At 36.9% G+C, this 21,470-nt stretch overlaps 1 protein-coding gene across 1 annotated transcript in view; it reads left to right on the top strand.

Annotated features, from left to right (window-relative positions):
- LOC148948589 (acetylcholine receptor subunit beta-like 2) overlaps positions 1-21,470 on the top strand; it is a 285,188-nt gene that overhangs the window by 87,650 nt on the left and 176,068 nt on the right. Inside the window, 1 exon segment of the mRNA XM_089094973.1 lies at positions 20,169-20,349. Within this exon segment, the coding sequence (XP_088951099.1) occupies positions 20,169-20,349 (181 nt within the window).

Here is a 21,470-nt window from a genome sequence, read left to right as displayed (position 1 = left end):
CTTTTTCCAAGGTCGATGTTGTTGTTGTTGTAAGTGCACGCTCTCAGCGAATGTTATGAGTTTCCCGGAATTTGGAACACCTGTGCTGTCGACCTCAATTCACCTATCGTGAATCAATAATTCCCCTTAGAAACAACAAATTAATTCCCCTTTCTTGACAGATCAATCAACCAATGACATCATCTGTCAGACTTTTAAAATTTTCGCATAGAAAGGATTCTCCAGGAATAGATCCAAGTCATTAATGTCTTTGCCTCGGAAAAAACTCTTTTGGTCGAACTCCAAATGATATTAATAGCCAAAGGCCATGGAAACAATTCTCCAAGAAACATCTTAGCGATGAATTGTTTTAGCGCGGGAATCAGGTTTCTTATTAATTTGAAATGCATTAGCGCAGAGATGCCAAAAACAAAAGGAACACGCTGAATTACGTTTAGGGATTATTTGGGCGAAACTGTTTTAGACAGGTTATGGAACTATTTCGGCGAAACAGTTAGAGACATTTTAAAACATGATTTTTGAAGAGATTTTAGAAGAGAATTTAATGGTGAAACTATGTGGTCGTTATAATACACATGTTTCATTTGAACAGTGTTGTGAGGTCCTCTAACCCAACTCCAAAGGGTTCCAATCCTCCTACCCCAACCCCGAAGGAAGCCCCCGGTCCTCAAAGGCCCCCAAGCTCCCAAAGGGCCACCGGCGCCCCCAAAGGCCCACCCAGACCCCCAAAGGCCAACCTCGGGCCCCCCAAAGGCCCATCGAGCTCCCAAAGGACCAACGGGGTCCCAAAGGCCCTCCACCGGTCCCCAAATGTCCCCCAGGCCCCCAAACGTCCCCCCGACCCCCAAAGGCCCTCCCTGTGCCCCAAAGGCCCTCCCTGTGCCCCAACGGCCCTCCCCCGGCCCCCAACGGGCCCCCAGACCAGACAAGCTCCACCGGGAAGCGCCGCGGGCCAGGAAACCACCACAGAATGTGCCGCAGGGATGTGCCGTGGGCCAGGAAAGCGCCACAGGAGGTGTGCCGCAGGGAGGCACTACAGGAAAGCGCCGCAGGATGCGCCGCAGGGCTGCGCCGCAAAAAAAGTAAACTAAAAAGTAAAAATTTCGAAATGTTATCCCCCAAACGCCATCCTCAGACCCCCAAAGGCCCTCCTCTGGTCCTCAAAGGTCCCCCGGGCTCCCAAAGGGCCAACCGGCCCCCAAGGGTCCCCCGGGCCCACAACCGTCCTCCCGCGGTCCCCAAAGGTCCTCTGGGCTCCCAAAAGACCACCCGGCCCTCAAGGGCCCCGGATCCCCAAACGCCCTCCCTGGGCCCCAAAGGTCCTCCCCCGGTCCCCATACACGCACACAAAAACTTACACACACACAAAAACTTACACACACACACACAAACTTACAGACAGACACAAAAACTTACACACACACACGAAAACTTACACACACACGCCAAAACTTACACACACAAACAAAAACTTACACACACACACACACACAAAAACTTACACATTCACACGAAAACTTACATGCAGACAAAAACTTAAATTCACACAAAAACTTACACACACACACACACAAAACTTACACACACACACACACCAAAACTAACACACACAAACCAAAAATAAAACAAACAAAAAAACAAACAAAAACAAACAAACACACACAAAAACTTACACATCAACAAAAAAAAAAATCTCACACACATGCACAAAAACTAACACACACACACACACACACAAACATACACACACACACACAAAAACACACACACACACGCCAAAACTTACAAACAAAAAAACATACACACACACACACACACACACACACACAAAAATACACAAAAAAAAAAACAAAAAACAAGAACAAACAAAAACTTACACACACACACACACACACAAAATTACACACACACACAAAAAACATACATAAACACGAAAAAGCTTAGAAACAAACAAACTAAAAAAGACCCAAAAAAAAAAATAGAAAAAAACTATAAATAAGTACTGATAAATTATTCTAAAAAGAAAAAAAAAAATTACACACACACAAAAAATTAAACACACGCTAAAAAAATTACACACACACACAAAGGCTCTAAAACACAAGAACGCATGAACACAAAAACACACACGCCAAAACTAACACACATACGAAAACACTTACAAACACACACTAAAACACATACACACACACACACACACACACAAAAACTAACACATGCACACGAAAACTTACATGCACACAAAAACTTACTTTCACAAAAAAACTTACACACACAAAAACACACAAAACTCACACAAACACACACACGAAAACTCACACACACACTCAAATACTTACACACACACAAAAACTAACACACACACACACACACACAAAAACTTACACACATACAAAAACTCACACACACACGCACAAAAACTTGCACACACACACACACACACAAACTTACACACACACACACCAAAAATTACACACACACGCCAAAACTCACACACACAAAAAATTACACACACACACACACACACACACAAAAACATACACATGCACACGAAAACTAACATGCACAAAAAAACTAAAATGCACAAAAAAAATTACACACACACACACACACACAAACTCACACACACAAACAAACGAAAACTTACACACACACGCCAAAACTTACACACACACAAAAACATACACAAAAAAAAACAAAAACAAACAAACAAACTAAAAAACAAGAACACAAAAAAACACACACACACACACACAAAAATTACACACACACACACTCACAAATACACACATATACACTCGAAATCTTACAAATAGATGACAAAAATTACACACACAAAAAATTAAAAATGAAAACGATATATTACAAACTAACACACGAAATATTGCACACACAGGCAAAATCATACACACACACACACACACACAAACATACACACACACACACACACACAAAAACAAACACATGCACACAAAAACTTAAATGCACACAAAAACTTACATGCACACAAAAACTTACACACAAACACACACAAAACTTACACACACACACACACACACGAAAACTCACACACACATGCCAAAACTTACACACACACAAAAACTTACACACACACACACACATACACAAAAACTTACACATGGACACAAAAAACTCACACACACACGCACAAAGACTTACACACACACACACACACACACACACTACACACACACACACACGAAAGCTTACACACACACACAAGACTTACAAACACAAAAACTTACACACACACACACACACAAACAATCACAAACCCCTAACAAAAACTTACACACACAAAAACATACACACACACACACACACACACAAAAACAAAACACTGAACACAACAAAAAACTCAAAAACAGATGCGAAATAACATAAAAACACACACACACACGAAAAAATACAAACACATGCCAAAACTTGCACACGCAAAAACATACACACAAACACACGAAAACTTACACACAAACAAAAAAACTTACACACACAAAAACTTACACACACACACGAAACACACACAAACTTACACACACACACAGAAACTTACACCCACACACAAAGCTTAGACACACAAAAACTTACACACACACACAAAAACTTACACCCACACGCAAAAACTTACATGCACACAAAAACTTACATGCACACAAAAACTAACACACACACACACAAAAACTTACACACACACAAAAAAACTTACACACACACAAAAACATACACACACACACACACACACACACACACACACACAAAAACTTACACATGCATACGAAAACTTACAAGCACACAAAAACCTACACACAAACACACACACACACATGAAAACTTACACACACACACGTCAAAACTTACACATACAAAAGCTTAGACACACAAAAACTTACACACACACACACACAAAAACTTACACCCACACGCAATATTTTAAATTATCACAATATAATACATGCACACAAAAACATACACACACACTCAAAATTAAACTAATGCAAAAACTCTTACACACACACAAAAACATAAACACACCCACTAACAAAAACGCACACACACACACACACACACACACAAAAACATAAACAAGAACCCGACCAAAAAACAGAACAAAAAAACTTACATGCACACAAACAATTAAAACACAGCACAAAATAATCCAATCACACACAACCACATACACACACACACACACGAAATAATCCGCTCAAAAACGAAAAAATACACACACACACACAAAAACATAAACACACACAAGAACAAATCATACAACAAATGAAAACAAAAACACACAAGACGAGACACACACACACACAAACAAATACACACACACACACACACAAAACAAACACATCCAAACGAACACTTACAAGCACACAAAAACTTACATGCACACAAAAACTTACACACACACACACACACACACACACACACACACACACACACACACACACCAAAACTGACACACACACAAAAACTTACACACACACACACACACACACACACAAAACTTACACATGCACACGAAAACTTACATGCACACAAAACTTACAAGCACACAAAAACATACACACACACACACACAAACACAAAAACAAAAAACTCACACACACACACACACGATCAATTAAACACAGACTCAAAATATAAAAAAAACAAACAAACTTAACAGCACAACAACACAAACATACAAAAACAAAAAAAATCATTAAAAATAAAGAACACAACAAAAACAAAATAGCTATCTCTCACACTAATACAAACACACACACACACACAAAACTAAAAACAACCAACAAACGAAAACTCACGCACACAATCTAAAACTTACTAACACACGAACACACTCTCTAAAAATCACTCAAACTAACACACAAAAAAAAAAAAACAAAAAAAAACACAAAAAAAAAAAAAAAACAAACTTACACACACACACAAACACACACAAACATGAAAACACACAAAAGATCTGACAAATCCACTCAAAGGCTTAGACCAAAAATCAATAAACCACACACAAAAACTTACACCAACAAGCAAAAACTAAAAAGAAGAAAAAATAAAAAATTAACAACCAAAAATACACACACACACACAAAAATAAAATACACTAAAAAACACTTACACACACACACAAAAAATTACTATCACAAAAAAACATACACACACACACACACACACACAAACATACACAATAACATTAAAACAAAAAATCACACACAAAACTACACACACACACACACACACGAAAAAATACTCAAACAGACGTAAAATATTACACACACTAAATCTTAGAAAAACACAAGCTTACACACACACACACACACAAAAACTAACACACACACGCAAAAACTTACACCCACACGCAAAAACTTACATGCACACAAAAACTTACACACACACATGAAAACTTACACACACACTAAAACTTACACACACACGCCAAAACTTACACTCACACAAAAACTTACACACACACACAAAAACTTACACATGCACACGAAAACTTACATGCACACAAAAACTTACATGCACACAGGTTAGGTTACACATTAAGTTAGGTTAGGTTAAGTTAGGTTAGGCTAGGTTAGCCTACGTACGCGCGCGTACCTAGCCTAACCTAACCTAACCTAACCTAACTTAATCTAGCCTAACCTAACCTAATCATACACCTAACTTTTCGCATGTCTCTTACCTAACCTAAGCTAACTTAAGTGAAAAGTACCGGGGCTAAACAACCCTAGCGTAACAGCCCATACCTGACGCGAGCCTAACCTAACCAGCCTCCCGGCTACATTATCTTTAAAGTTCTCCAGAGACATAAAGATAATTTAACCTAACCTAACTTACACAGTGAATGTCCACCATTCAGAGTGGTAGACTGAGACCCCAATATTGAGCTAGTGGATTTCCACCATTCAGGTTGGTGGACTAAGACCCCAATTCTGAGCTAGTGAATTTCCACCGTTCAGGCTGGTGGACTGGGAGCCCAATACTGAGCTAGTGGATTTCCACCATTGGGGCTGGTGGACTAAGACCCCAATTATCCAACTCTTGCATTTCATGACAGAAATTCAAAATGAACTTCAAAAAATCAAGAGAATGTAACTGTGAGAAGGTAATGCAAAACAAGTCACTACTGAAATATTCCAACTCTTGAATTTCACGACAGAAATTCAAAATGAAATTTGAAAAATTAAGACAATGTAACTGTGATATGGTAAGTGTGTAAATTTTTGTGTGTATGTGTAAGTTTTCGTGTGTGTGTGTAAGTCTTCGTGTGTGTGTGTGTAAATTTTTGTGTGTGTGTGTAAGTTTTTGTGCGTGTGTGTAAGTTTTTGTGTACATGTAAGTTTTTTTGTAAATGTAAGTTTTTGAGTGCATTTAAGATTTGGCGTGTGTGTGTTAGTTTTTGTGTGTGTGTGTGTAATTTTTTGTGTGTCTAATCTTGTTTGAGTGTATGTTTTTTGGTGTATGAGTTTTATCTGTCGTGTGTGTGTGTGTGTGTAAGTTTTCGTGTGCAATTTATTGTTCGTGTGCATGTGTAAGTGTGTGTGTATGTGTGTTTGTTTGTAAGTTTTTGTGTGTGTGTAAGTTTTTGTGTGTGTGTGTAATTTTTTGTGCGTGCTTTTAAGTTTTTGTTGTGTGTGCTATTTTCTGTGTGATTGTAATTTTTTTTTTGCTTTTTATTTTGTGCATGTTGGTGTTAGTTTTTTTGTGTACGTGTTAGTTTGTTCATGTCTAATAGTGTTTTGGTGTTTTTTAGTTTTTGGTTGGTTGTTTAAGTTTGTGTGTGTTTGTGTGTGTGTTGAATGGCTGTTTTTTTTTTTTTGTTTGCGTGTGAGTTTTTTTTTTTGTTTGTGTTAGTTAGTTTTTTTTTTTGTTATTTCGTGTGTGTGTGATTTTTAGTTTGTGTTTTTTTGTAAGTTTTGTGTGTGTGTGTGTGTGTTTGTTTTTTTTTTTTCGTGTGTGTGTGTGAGTTTTTTTTTTTTTGATTTGTAATTTTTTTTTTGTGTGTGTGTGTTTGTTTAATTTTTTGTGTGTGTGTATTTTTTGGCGTGTGTATGTATTTTTTCGTGTGTGTGTGTGTGAGTTTTGTTTTTGTTTGTGTGTGTGTAATTTTTTTTGTTAAATTTTGTTTTCTTGTGCGTTTTATTTATTTGTGTGTGTGTTTGCGTTTGAGTTTTTGTGATTGCTCTTGTTGTTTCTTGTTGGATTAATTGTTAGTGAGTGTGCGAGTTTTGTGTGTGTGTGTGTGTGTGTGTGTGTAATTTTTTTTGTTCTTTTTAGTTTTTGTGTGTGTGTGTGTGTGTAAGTTTTTGTGTGTGTTTTATTTTTGTCCTGTGTGTGTAAGTTATAGTGTGTGTGTTTAAGTTTTCATGTGTGTGTGTGTAAGTTTTTTTTGTGTGTGTGTAAGTTTTCGTGTGTTTGTGTAAGTTTTCGTGTGTGTGTGTAAGTGTATGTGTGTGAGTGTTGGGTTTTGTTTGTTTTTTTAAGTTTTGGTGTGCTCGTTGGTTTTTATGTGCATTTTTTTTTTAGTGTTCTATTTTTATAATTGTGTGTTTATATGTGCGTGTTTGTGTTTGGGAGTATTTGGGCGGGTTTGTTTGTAATATTGAGTTTTAGCGTGTATTTTTGTTTGCTTGTTTTGTTTAGAGAGTGTGTGTGTAATTTTTTTTGTAAATTTTACTTTTTGCGTGTGTGTGTAAGTTTTTTCGTGCGGGTGTTAGTTTTTGTGTGTGTGTGTGTGTGTAAGTTTTTGTGTGTCTTTTATTTTGTGTGTGTTAGTTTTTAAGTGTGTGTGTGTAAGTTTTCGTTGTGTGTGTGTGTGTGTGTTAGTTTGTGTGTGGATGTATGTTTTCATGTTCTTTTGTTAGTTTTTGTGTGTGTGTGCGTTTGTGTGTTAGTGTGTGTGTATTTGTTAGTTTTTGTGTGTGTGTGTAAGTTTTTGTTAGCGCTTTTAAGTTTTGTGTGTGTGTGTGTAATTTTTTTTGTGATTTTAAGTTTTTGTGTGAATGTAAGTTTTTGCGTGTGGGTGTAAGTTTTTGTGTGTGTGTGTGTGTGTAAGTTTTTGTGTGTGTAAGCTTTTGTGTGTGTGGGTGTAAGTTTTTGTGTGTGTTTGTGAGTTTGTGTGTGTTTGTGTGTGTGTGTAAGTTTTTGTGTGTGTGTGTGTGTGTGTGTGTGTTTGTGTTTGTTTGTGTGTTTGTGTTTGTGTGTGTGTGTGTTTGTGTGTGTTAGTTTGTGTTTTCTTAATTTTTTTCGTGTGTGTGTGATAGTTCGTGTGTGTGTGTGTATTATTATTTTTATTGAGATTTTGGTTTTTTTGTATATAGTTATTTTGATTTTTTTATTGTTTTGCTGTATTTAGTTTTTGTGTGTGTGTGTGTGTGTGTGTGTATGTGTTTTTGTTTGTTTTATTTATTGCGAGATTGTGTAAGTTTTAGTGTGTGTGTTTGTGTAAGTTTTGTGTGTGTGTGTGTGTGTGTGTGTTTGTTTTTGTGTGCATGTAAGTTTTTGTGTGCATGTAAGTTTTCGTGTGCATGTGTAAGTTATTTGTGTGTGTGTGTGTAAGTTTTATTTTGTGTGAAAGTTTTGGCGTGTGTGGGTAAGTTTTCGTGTGTGTGTGTGTGTGAGGTTTGTGTGTGTGGGTGTGTGTGTGTGTGTGTAAGTTTGTGTGTGCACTTTAGTTTTTGTGTGATTTTTAGTTTTCGTTTGATTTTGTTAGTTTTTGTGTGTGTGTGTAAGTTTTTGTGTGTGTGTAATTTTCTTAGTGACAGTTTAACTTATCGTGTGTTTGTGTATGTTTTCATGTGTGTGTAATTTTGTTTTTGTGTGTGTGTTATTGTTCGTGTGTGTGTGTCAGTTTTAGTTTGTGTTTGTGTTATTTTTAGTGCGTGAGAGTTAGTTTTTGAGCGGGTGTTTATGATTGTGTTGGCTTGTTTTTGCTTATGTTCTTTTTAGTTGTCGTGTGCTTTATTTAGTTTTTTTTGTGTGTGTTTTTGTGTGTTCGTAAGTTTTCTTTTTTTTGTGTAATTTTTTGCGTGTTTGTAAGTTTTTGTGAATGTCGGTAAGTTTTAGTGTGTGTTTAAGTTTTTGTGCGCATGTAAGTTTGTGTGTGCATGTAAGTTTTTGCGTGTGGGTGTAAGTTTTGTGTGTGCGTGTGGGTTTTTTTTTGTTTGTCTCTATGCTTTTGTGTTTTTATGTTTTTACGTTTGTTTGTTTTAGTTTTTGTGTGTGTGTGTGTGTGTGTGTATGTTTTTGTGTACTTGTGAGTTTTCATATGCTTGATTAAGTTTGTGTTTGTGTGTGTGTGTTTGTAAGTTTGTTTGTGTGTGTAAGTTTTTTTTTGATTGTGTATTTTTTGGAGTGTGTGTGTAATTTTTTGTGCTTGTGTGTTAGTTTTTTTGTGCATGTAAGTTTTTGTCTGCATGTAAGTTTTTGCGTGTGGTTTTAAGTTTTTGTGTTTTCGTGTAAGTTTTTGTATGTCTAAGCCTTTGTGTGTGGGTGGTAGTTGTTTTTTTGTGTGCTTAAGTTTGTGTGTGTTTTTGTGTTTGTTTTTGTTTTTTTGTGTTTAATTTTTTTGTTCTCTGTTGTCATTTTTCGTGTGTGTGTGTGTAAGTATGGTTGTGTTTAATTTTTTTAGTGTTTGTGTTAGTTTTAGTGTGTGTGAGTTTGTGTAATTTTTTGTGAGTGTGTTTGTGTGTTTTTTGTTGTTTTCTTGTGTTAGTGTTTTTTGTGTGTGTGTGTGTGTGTGTAATGTTTTGTGTGTGTTAGTTTTTTTTGTGTGTGTGTGTTAGTTTGTGTGTGTGTGTGTGTGTGTGTGTGTGTTAGTTTTGGTGTGTGTATGTTTTGGTGTGTGTGTGTGTGTAAGTTTTGGCGTGTGTGTGTAAGTTTTTGTGTGTGTGTTAGTTTTGTTTGTGTGTGTGTGTGGTTTGTGTGTTTTGTGCTTGGTGGTGTTTTTGAGTTTTTTTTGTTCTCTTTTTTTTTTTTGTTTTTATGTGTGTGTGTGTGTGTAAGTTTGTTAGCGTGTGTTTGTTTGTGCATGTGTGTCTGTGTTTTCGTGTGTGTGTGTGTGTGTGTAATTTTTTTTTTGTTGTTTTTTTGTTGTCTATTTTTGTTTCTTTTAATATTTTTTTTTAATTATATTGTTCTTTAGATTTTTTTAGTTTTTTTGTGTGTGTGTGTGTGTGTAAGTTTGTGTGTGTGTGTGTGTGTGTATTTTTTGGCGTGTGTGTGTAAGTTTTAGTGTGTGTGTGTGTAAGTTTTAGTGTGCATGTGTAAGTTTTTGTGTGTGTAAGTTTTGGCGTGTGTGTGTGAGTTTTTGTGTGTTTGTTTGTCATTTTTGTGAGTGTGTGTGTTATTAAGTTTTAGTGAGTTTGTTTTTGATTTTTTTTTGTGTTAATGTTTAATTTTTTGTTTGTGTGTGTGTATGTGTAAGTTTTTGTGTGTGTGTAAGTTTTGGCGTGTGTGTGTGAGTTTTCGTGTGTTTGTGTGTTTAAGTTTTGTGTGTGTGTGTGTGTGTGTTTAAGTTTTTGTGTGCATGTAAGTTTTTGTGTTAATGTAATTTTTAGTGTGAATGTGTAAGATTTTTGTGTGTGTGTGTGTGTGTTTGTGTGTTTGTGTGTGAGTTTGGGCGTGTGGGTGTAAGTTTTCTTGTGTGTGTGTGTAAGTTTTTGTGGGTGTGTGTGTGTGTGCAAGTTTTTGTGCGTGTGTGTGTGAGTTTTTTTGTGTTCATGTGTAAGTTTTTTTGTGTGTGTGTGTGTGTGTGTATGTTTTTGTTTGTGTGTTAGTTTTGGTTTGTTTGTTTTAGTTTTATTGTGTGTGTTTGTTTTTTAGTTTTGTGTGTGTGTGTGTGTGTAAGTTTTTGTATGAATTTAATATTTTTTGTGCTTGTTAGTTTTCGTTTGCATGTGTATTATTGTTTTTTTGGGTTTGTTGTTTTGTGGTTGGTGTGTTTTTTATTTGTTTTATTGTTTTTTTATTTGTTTTCTGTGTTTTTTTTGTTTTCTTTTTTGTTTTTGTTTAAGTTTGTGTGGGTGTGTGTTATTTTTTGTGCGTGTGTGTAAGTTTTTGTGTGTGTGTGAGTTTTTGTGTGCGTGTAAGTTTTTGTTTTCATGTAAGTTTTTGAGTGTTGGTGTAAGTTTTTGTGTGTGTGTGTGTAATTTTTTGTGTGTCTAAGATTTTTTTTGTTTATGTAAGTTTTTTGTGTGTGTTTGTAAGTTTTTTTGTGTGTGTGTGTGTTTAATTTTTTTTGTTTTTAATTGTTTTTTGTGTTTTTTTTTATAATTTTTTTTTTTTTGTATTTGTTGGTTTTGTTATTGTTTTGTTTTTGTTTTTTTTTCGTTTTTTTGTTAGTGTTCTTTTTTGTTTTTGCTTTTTTTGTGTGTTTTTTTAGGTTTTCTTGTTTTTTTTTTTTATATAGTGGTTTTTTGAGTTTTTTTTGTTTTCATCTTTTAGTTTTTGTGTGTGTGTGTGTGTGTAAGTTTTTTTTTGTGTTTTTTTTATTTTTTGTGTGTGTTTGTTTTCGTGTGTGTGTGTGTGTGAGTTTTGCGTGTGTGTGTGTGTGTAAGTTTTTGTGTGCATGTAAGTTTTTGTCTGCATGTATGTTTTCGTGTGATTGTGTTAGTTTTTTTGTGTATGTGTGTGTGTTAGTTTTTTTTTGTGTGTTTTTTAGTTTTGGCGTGTGTGTGTTAGTTTTCGTGTGTGTGTGTAAGTTTTCGTGTGTGTGTGTAAGTTTTTGTGTGTGTGTGTAAGTTTTTGTGTGTGTGTAAGTTTTTGTGTGCATGTATGGGGACCGGGGGAGGACATTTGGGGCCCTGGGAGGGCGTTTGGGGATCCAGGGCCCTTGAGGGTCGGGTGGTCTTTTGGGAGCCCAAAGGACCTATGAGGACCGGGGGATGACCTTTGGGGGCCCGGGGGACCCTTGGGGGCCGGTTGGTCCTTTGGGAGCCCGGGGGACCTGTGAGGACCAGGGGAGGGCCTTTGGGGGTCTGAGGATGGCATTTGGGGGATAACATTTCGCAATTTTTACTTTTTAGTCTACTTTTTTTTGCGGCACATCCCTGCGGTGCATCCTGCGGCGCTTTCCTGCGGTGCCTCCCTGCGGCGCATCCCCTACGGCGCTTTTCTGACCCCGCGGCGCATCCCTGCGGCACATCCTGCCGCACTATTCTGGCCCAAGGCGCATCCCGGCTGCGCTTCTCTGGTCTGGGGGACCTTTGGGGGCGGGGGTAGGGCCTTTGGGGCACAGGGAGGGCCTTTGGGGCACAGGGAGGGCCTTTGGGGGTCCGGGGGGCAGTTGGGGGCCTGGGGGACATTTGGGGACCAGTGGAGGGCCTTTGGGACCCCGTTGGTCCTTAGGGAGCTCGATGGGCCTTTGGGGGGCCAGGGGATGGCCTTTGGGGGTCTGGGTGGGCCTTTGGGGGCGCCGGTGGCCCTTTGGGAGCTTGGGGGACCTTTGAGGACCGGGGGCTTCCTTGGGGGTTGGGGTAGGAGGATCGGAACCCTTTGGGGTTGGGTTAGAGGACCTCACAACACTCTTCAAATGAAACTTGTGTATTATAACGACCCCATAGTTTCACCATTAAATTCTCTTCTAAAATCTCTTCAAAAATCATCTTTTAAAATGTCTCTAACTGTTTCGCCGAAATAGTTCCATAACCTGTCTAAAACAGTTTCGCCCAAATAATCACTAAACGTAATTCAGCGTGTTCCTTTTGTTTTTGGCATCTCTGCGCTAATGCATTTCAAATTAATAAGAAACCTGATTCCCGCGCTAAAACAATTCATCGCTAAGATGTTTCTTGGAGAATTGTTTCCATGGCCTTTGGCTATTAATATCCATTGGAGTTCGACCAAAAGAGTTGTTTCCGAGGCAAAGACATTAATGACTTGGATCTATTCCTGGAGAATCGTTTCTATGCGAAAATTTTTAAAGTCTGACAGATGATGTCATTGGTTGATTGATCTGTCAAGAAAGGGGACTTAATTTGTTGTTTCTAAGGGGACTTATTGATTCACGATAGGTGAATTGAGGTCGACAGCACAGGTGTTCCAAATTCCTGGAAACTCATAACATTCGCTGAGAGCGTGCACTTACAACAACAACAACATCGACCTTGGAAAAAGAGGTCATTGACCCCATTAACCACGTGTTCTCCCTAATGACTCTATGCCCATATATGGACTCCCGTTTGGACCTTTAGGGTCATCTCTACTATAGTCTACGATTTTAACGCTAAAGCTAATTGCTGGTCTCGCCCGAGGGGCAGACATCAGACAAGGTGGAAGGATAGCCTCAACAAATTCCTTGAGATAGCTAACATCGCTTTTGAAGAGGCCCCATTAATAGCAGTAGACCGGTCAGCCTGGAGGAGCAGAGTTGCGACGCTCTCTACGCCACCCCCAACGTGGCAGGAGCCTTAAGTCAAGTAAGTCATAGGTAATAAAGGAACATTTAACATTTTTTCTAAATGTAGTGTGTTTTCGCAAGAAAATGGCTCGTCTTTAACAAATTTAGCCATAGCCAGTTGAAACTGTATATAAATTCTTCATTTTTAATCCTAATGCGTAGGTAATGAAGGAACATTTAAAATTTTTTTCTAAATGTTGTGTGTTTTTGCAAGAAAATGGCTTGCCTTTAACAAATTGACTTGTGGATTGCACAGGATGTAATTGAAACTGTGTATAAATTCTTAATTTTTATTCCTATTGCATAGGTAATAAAGGAACATTTAACATTTTTTTTTAATGTTGTGTGTTTTCGTAAGAGAATGACTCGCCTTTAACAAATTTAGCCATAGCCTGTTAAAACTGTGTATAAATTCTTCATTTTTAGTCCTATTGCATAGGTAATGCATAGGCTCGTCTTGAAACCTGCGCTATAGACTGTACAAGGAAACCAGATATTTACATCCTTTTTTTATTTTGTAAGCCTTCTTAAAGTATTAAATACATCGAACTGTTTGAACATAAAAATCATGTTGAACTTCTTCTTTCAGGACACCTTAACGAAGACTAAATAAAATTATAACCCCGTCAACCCCGTTAATAAAAAAAAAGAAAGCAAACACCAGGGCAAAATAAATTGAATTTTATCAATGAAGTTATCACCATAGATGATGAAATTGAAGTTATCACCGTAGATGATGAAATCGAAGTTATAACAAATAGTCATATGATCTTGTTCGTCCTGTATTCAAACCCCTCGTGATGTTATTCTAACATTCTAACATTTATGGCAGTTTACCTAAGACATATCATTCTCTCAGACATACCTTAACTGGTATACGTTTTCAACTGTTTTACCCCCTTCAAACAGTGCAAATAAAAATATGAATAATAATGAGCTTTGTTTCACCCTATGAAAGGTATATAACTTCTCATCTTTATAATATACCGCTAATAATGCAATCAATTCTGGACGAGATGCAAAAACAACTTTACGCTTGGAATCATAACAAAAACAGATAATGCGTAGGTTGACATACATATATTTTATTGAGATAATTACATGATGAATATCATAAAAATGAATATCTTAAATCTACACATAAAATGCTTCATTTTTTTTCTCCAGATGTCATATATTTCAATTTCAGGGGTATACACAACTTTTAACAATCTCGTCATACATTATAATAATTCATCACTCGTCACCCACTTGGTGTGATCCTAAGCTATAACACGGGTTTTGTTCTTCTTCTTCTTCCTGGGATATCTTATACATGTATCCCGAGAAGGAATATCTATCGGAACCCATCTGCAAAAAAATCGAAACTTCATCCTCAGGATTATGTATCTTATTCGGAAATATCTCACAATTAAAATCTTCCAAATTGAATAATGGAATATCCGATTTTCTTTTGACAATTAAAAGTTTATCATTGCCTTTCACGTATAGTGGTGTCACACCAAAAATACTACATATTTCTTCAACTTGCATTTGTACTGTGGATAGATTCTTCCCTCCTTCATAGAATTGGTGGATCACTCTATCATATAAGCCTAGTTTGTTTATAATTCGTTATTTCATACTCCACCTGTCTCTATTGTAAGTATACATAGTATAGCTGATGTGACAGAGATAGCTAGAAACTTCACTGTGATCTAAAGCTAACAATAAAACTTCGCATTAAAAGGTTACACCGCAAACTGTCTTATTTAAACCAATAAATTCACCATCTAGAACATCACACATTTTTGAAGGTTTTGTATTATATTTATTCGACTGATAATCAAATTCAATTTAATGACTGAGATACAAAAGCATCAAACACCAAAGGTATAATGCGTGGAACCATAACAAACAATTATTACGTAGGTTGATTTCGACAAGAAAATTACGTAAAATTCAAGGTAATATTCTCAGAAATCTGGTCTGATGTAACACCCTATTGGATTCAATAGGACTTGTGGCTGTGACGTCACCCCCCCCCCCTCTCCGAAATCAATAATGGGTTCCTACTTACGCATCTGGGGCATAACTTAAAACACTTGCCCCCAGGCTCTTGGAGGTCTTGTCGACCCCCGGAGCTTTTGTTATTTGATGTTTGAACTATTTAAAAAATGGCTACCTCAAAATTTGTAAGAACCATATATGCCCCCAGAGCATAACTTTTAACGCCTGCCCCCACGCCCTGGGTCGTTGCGTTAACATCGAAGTTTTTCTTTTCTGACCTTTGAACTAATTTCAACAAAATGGCTATCTTAAAATTTTTATCGGTAGGTTTTGGGAAAAAAAAAGGCGTGGAGGGGCTAGTTACCCTCGAAACGTTTTTGACTCTTAAAAAGTGAACAAGAACTTTCAGTTTCCAATAAAATGAACCCTATTTGAAAAAAAATGGCTATCTCAAAACAGGTATCAGACGGGTTCGGGGAAAAAGGGTGTGAGGGGACTAGATGACACAGGATCTCTTTTTACTCTTAAAATGTGAACTAGAACTTTCAATTTCCATTCAAAAGAGCCCTCTCTAAATTACATAATTTACAACGCCTCAGGCCCTGAGGGTTGTGTAGACCCCGGAGTTTTCGTTATATGATCCTTAAAGTATTTTTAACAAAATAGGTACCTCAAAATTTTATTGGATGGGTTTGGGAAAAAAGGGCATGGGGGAGGGACTAGTTGCCATCAAATTCGTTTTGGCTCTTAAAAAGTGAAATAGAATTTTCAATTTCCAATCAAATGGGCCCTCTCTCAAGTTTATACGAGAATCCTTTCCATAAGAGCCATATGTCCCAACAAGCCATAACTTACAATACCCCCCGGTTCCTGGGGGGCTGTATCGACACCGGAGTTTTTGTTATCTGACCTTTGAACTATTTCTAACAAAATGGCTGTCTCAAAATTTTTATCGAATGCATTTGGGGAAAAAGGGACGTGGGGGAGGGGGTTGCCCTCCAATCTCTTTGACTCTTAAAAACTGAACTAGAACTTTTCATTTACAACCAAATGAGCGCTCTCTAAAGTTTATTCGACATCCCTTTTGTAGCGACAATATATGCCCCCAGGGCATAACTCACAATGCCCGCCCCGGGCCCTGAGGGATTTTGTCGATCCTGAAGTTTTCGTTATATGATGTTTGAACTATTTTTAAGAAAATGCCGATCTCAAAGTTCTTATCGTATGGGTTTCAGAAAAATAGCGTGTGGATGGGGAGGGCTAGTTGCCCTTCAATCTCTTTTGACTCTTAAAAAGTGAACTAGAACTTTCAATATCCAATCAAACGAGCCCTCTCCGAAGTTTATACGAGCAGCCCTACCATAAGAACTGTATATGCCCAGGGGATAACTTACAACTCCTGTCCCTGGGCCCTGGAGAGGGGCTGTGTCGATCCTAGAGTATTTGTTATATGATCTTTGCACTATTTTAAAAACATGGCTATCTCAAAGCTCTTATCGGATGGGCTTGAGGAAAAAAGGGCATGGAGGAAGAGGGGGGCTTGTTGCCCTCTGATCTCTTTTGACTCTTAAAAAGTGTACTATAACTTTCAATTTCCAATCAAGGGAGCCCTCTCTGAAGTTTGCATGGGCATACATTCCATAAGAACCATATATGCCCCCAGGGCATAACTTACAACGTTTTCCTCTGGGCCCTGGGGGGTTGTGTCGACGCCAGAATTTTTGTTATATGATCTTTGAACTATTTTTAACCAAATGGCTACCTCATAATTTCTATCAGATGCATTTGGGAAAAGTGCGGGGGGGGGGGCTAGTTTCCCTCTGATCACTCTTGAATCTTAAAAAGGGTACTAGAACTTCCGATTTCCAGTCGAATGAGGCCCTTCCAAAGTTTATGCGACGAGTCCTTCCATATGAAGTGTTTCTGGAAAAAAAGAAGAAAATAAACAAATAATAAAACATTGGAGTCATATGGCGTTTACTATCGGCAACGCTGTAGCGTTGCCTCTGATGATGTGAAATAGTTATAAGGCGTCTAACGGTGTTTCTGAAAACTATAAGATTATATACTCAAAGCGTGAACAGCGCGAGAAAACTTCCAAGAGTGGAAGGGAGGAGGGTAAATTGCTACCTGGATTTCTACCTAGATTTTACCTAGATTGTTTTCTGGGAACATTTTTAGTCGTTAGATTTTGGGTGAGTGGCTGAACGTTTTTTATTTGGGTTTGTTGTTTTTAATTTGTTTGTTTTTTATTTTACCTGTTATTTTCTCTCATGTTGTTAGCTTTTTATTTTTCCAATTTCAGTTTTTTGTTTCATTTTGATCTCCACATTGTTTGTGTTTTGTCTTTTTATTAGTTTTTTTTTCTGTTCTAAATCGTTCACCTTTTTGTGCAGAAAATTTAAAATTGATTTTTGAAGACTCTCTCTAATATTGCTGAAGAAGGGAAATAGTTGACTTCTCGAAATATCCATCTTGTTGCATCCAGTATTTTTGTTGGTGTTAGAAAAACCCATTCTTGCTTTTCTTCTCTTTTGTTTTTTGTAACCACTCTGAAGACATCAAGAGACACTTGGCATTTGCAAACACCAGTTTTTAAATCTGATGTCGATGTGAAGGAACAAAAATTTGCCAACAACGTTAAAAGTAAGGCTATTCAAGTCACTCAACATCTCTATTGCCATTTATGCCTGTAAAACTTGGACTCTTTAACGTGCAGTACCGTCTCAGCCAGGCAGAAGACAGAAATCCACACAGGAATCACATCAATAGACTGGTGAAAAAAGAGGCTCCAAAACGACCTTTGAAGAAGGTTGGGACTTAAGCATTCTACCTTAAGATCATTTTTGGCGTGGGCGGCGGGGGGGGGGGGGTTAAAACTTCAAGAAAGTGAAAAATTGCAAACTAAATGTAAAATAATAAAAAAAAAAATTGTGGTAAAAGTCTTGATATTTCACAGAGTTATCTTGATTATTATCTTTATCATAAAGAAGTGGAAAAAGAGACAGCTTAAGGGGTAGCCGAGGCCGTAACCAGGGATGTTAGGGGGTTCGACCCCCCCCCGCCCCGAAATGTCTGTCCAGCTCGTAAAAACGCCACAAAATGCATATAAACGAAATTTTATGTGCTTTTTAAAGTTTTTGCCCCTCCTTTAAAAATAACCCCCCCCCGATAAAAAATGCTAGATACGGCCCTGAGGGTAGGGTATATAAAACAAATGGTAAAGAGTAACATATTCTACTATAAATGAAAACTTGGGACCTTACAGGCACAAAAATGACTGGCCAAGGGAAATATTCGCCCTGGGTATTATTTTCGAGCCCCCCAGGTCTCAAATAAAATTTTATTAGAGATTGATACGTTCAAATAAAAAAGAAACAATAGTGAAAACAGCCAAAATACTTTAAGACATATATTTTTCATAAGTCAAGGCGATGCATGGGAAAATTCAACAATAAAAAGTTTTCTTTCTCACAAAATTTGAAAAAATACTAAACTAGCTAATAGAGTTTGTAAATTCTGTTGTTTCCTTGTTTAGAATATTTCTTTTTATACGCTTTCATAGCATTTTTTCAAAGTAAAAGTCCCCCTGAAGTTTTTTTTTCAAAGTCTCTTATTCCCAAATTAATATAAAAACCTGTACGCTATTTAGTTTTCTAGAAATGGCAGCGTTTAATTACAACTTTTCACATTTCCCAAGATTCATTAACAAGTCTTTTTGAAATATAAATTTATATAAAAGTTTGTTTCCGAGTAAGAACTATTTAATTAAGACAAGAAAGATTGATAAAAGAAACAATTTAGCAAGAAATAAAAAAAAATCCTTAATTAAAGAGCACAGAAAAGTAACAAGGAAAAGATGGATGGATATAAGATGAATGGCTAAATAACACGAATAAACCACTTCTGAAAATTGAGAAAGTCCAATTAGTATTGAGTTTCTTTCAAATTCTCTGAGTGAAGCGCTACGACTATTCTAAATTAATTCCAGTTTCTTATAAAAAGGCTTAAAATACCATTGTACTAAATCTTCTTAGAAAGAGAAACTAAAAACACAGTAGTTCTTAGGTATCGAGAAGCCAGTTTTATTTCTTTTTTAAAGTTGAAAAGTTTGGCTAAGACCAGAGCATGGTGACAGCAAGGCCGTATCCAGGGGTAAGGGGGGACTAGGGGGTTTGACCCCCCTTCCCCAAAATGTTTGTCCGATTCGTAAAAACGTAACAAAAATGAATGTAAAAAAATGTTTGATGCGTTTTTAAACCCCCCGAAACAATCCTTTTTTACCCCCTTCCCCCCGAAAAAAAATCTGGGATACGGCCCTGCGTAACAGCGTCATCTCTAATGAGAAAATGAATTAAAAATAAAAGAATAAGACCATAGATCTTATTAATGATAATAAATAAAAGAAAAATTCATTTGCTATACATCACTTAAATAAAAAAATAGTTGCCGAGTTGGATGATTTTGGTGGCGTATTCTCAGACGTGGGCAAATTAAAAACACCCAATCGTAGAAAAGAAATGGATCCTGAATGAAGCTAATCACACCTCTTCAAACCTATCTTCATTTGAGACTTTGAACAAATCACAACGGGGTTTCTTCCAAAAATTGAATTTGTAAGAAAATGTTTTTAAGCCGCTGATGAAATTGAAGTTCAAATGTTTTCTTAGAATTTTCAAAATTGTTAATAATTCGGAGGAATTTAAGCTGTTGATATAAGCTGTTTTAAATATAACTTGTTACTTTTCAGTGCTGTTGGTAATTATTAAGTTACGCTAATGACAAACGCGACCGTGAAATCAAATGGGGAAGTTATATGGAAACCCCCGGCAATATATAAGTCTTCTTGTGAGATTAATGTTGAATGGTTTCCTTTTGACAAACAAAGCTGTATCATGAAATTTGGTTCATGGACGTACGATGGAGGACAGGTAAGCTTATTCAATGAAAATTTAAGGCAAATGATGGTCAGAAGATTACCGGCAAGCACACAAATTTGAATAAAGCAGTCTTAAGTAAGTTGAAAATTTGTTGGCTCGCTCGCAATTCTAAGGAGGAAAAGAATTATTTACAAGATTATTTCTCCGACAAATAAAATAGGTTAATGTGGAATATTAGGATCATTATATTCTTGGTCTGGTACCTCAATATCTTATTTTAAGAAGTTCTACTTTTGTTTGTTGTTATTATGAATAGCCCTTTCCCCCTTGCTCCACAGAGCATAATTCCTTTGCAAATGCCTACTTTGAGGCATAGGGGATTTTGTACTATATTTGTCTGTTTATGTATCATTAATATCCTTTTACCACTTTAAAATACATTGGCAAATTTGCACATTATAACTGAAAATCAAATGATTTTTAAGTTGAATATGGATAAAAGTCTACATTTTTGAGTCAGTGTCAATTGAAGATGCTTATCTAAAAATGAATTTCCAAACTAGTGTTTGGATGGTAAAACATGCATAGTATTTTCTTAAAGTTCAAGAACCTGAACCACCAACAAGAAAGCGCTCGAAGAAGACAATTTTCAAGGAATGTGTTCCTCGGATTTTGCCTGAGTTCAGGTTGTTGTTTGTAAATTCGATAAAATCCTAAAACCCATCTAAAAAAATTGTTTTGACATTGCTATTAAAATTCATACAACGCTGTAAAGATCCTGTGTAGGTCTGTCTGTGTCTCCTGTATGCATTGTTTGATCCGATGAACGCTACACTGTTCATCGGACTACCAAGAAACTTTAAAAAGTCGTTTAGTACATTTTTGCGAAGGCCTTATAAAATTTTTTGGTCCAACCTTCATGACCCTCTTACGGGGATGTGGTTGTCTATTGCTATATTTTCAGGCTTTCTTGTTGGTAAATTTGTCAAAGGACAAAGGATTTCTCGAGGGAGCTATCAAACAGTTCGTGGTAACGAACTGTAAGTAAGGAGTGACCCGGCTCAATGGTAACCGAAACTCTAGAAAACAGTATATTGATACAAATAAATACATCAAGAGAATTAGATTTTAATGCTGACTTCAAATATTTGAGTTTCATCAAGTTTAATCCT

The sequence above is a fragment of the Artemia sp. Qi Xiang Cuo genome, chromosome 9 (genome assembly GCF_049724085.1).
Source record: "Artemia sp. Qi Xiang Cuo chromosome 9, ASM4972408v1, whole genome shotgun sequence".
Classification (NCBI taxonomy): Eukaryota; Metazoa; Arthropoda; class Branchiopoda; order Anostraca; family Artemiidae; genus Artemia; species Artemia sp. Qi Xiang Cuo.
The sequence above is the reverse complement of the archived record's forward strand: the minus strand, read 5'-3'. Positions and strand labels throughout refer to the sequence as shown.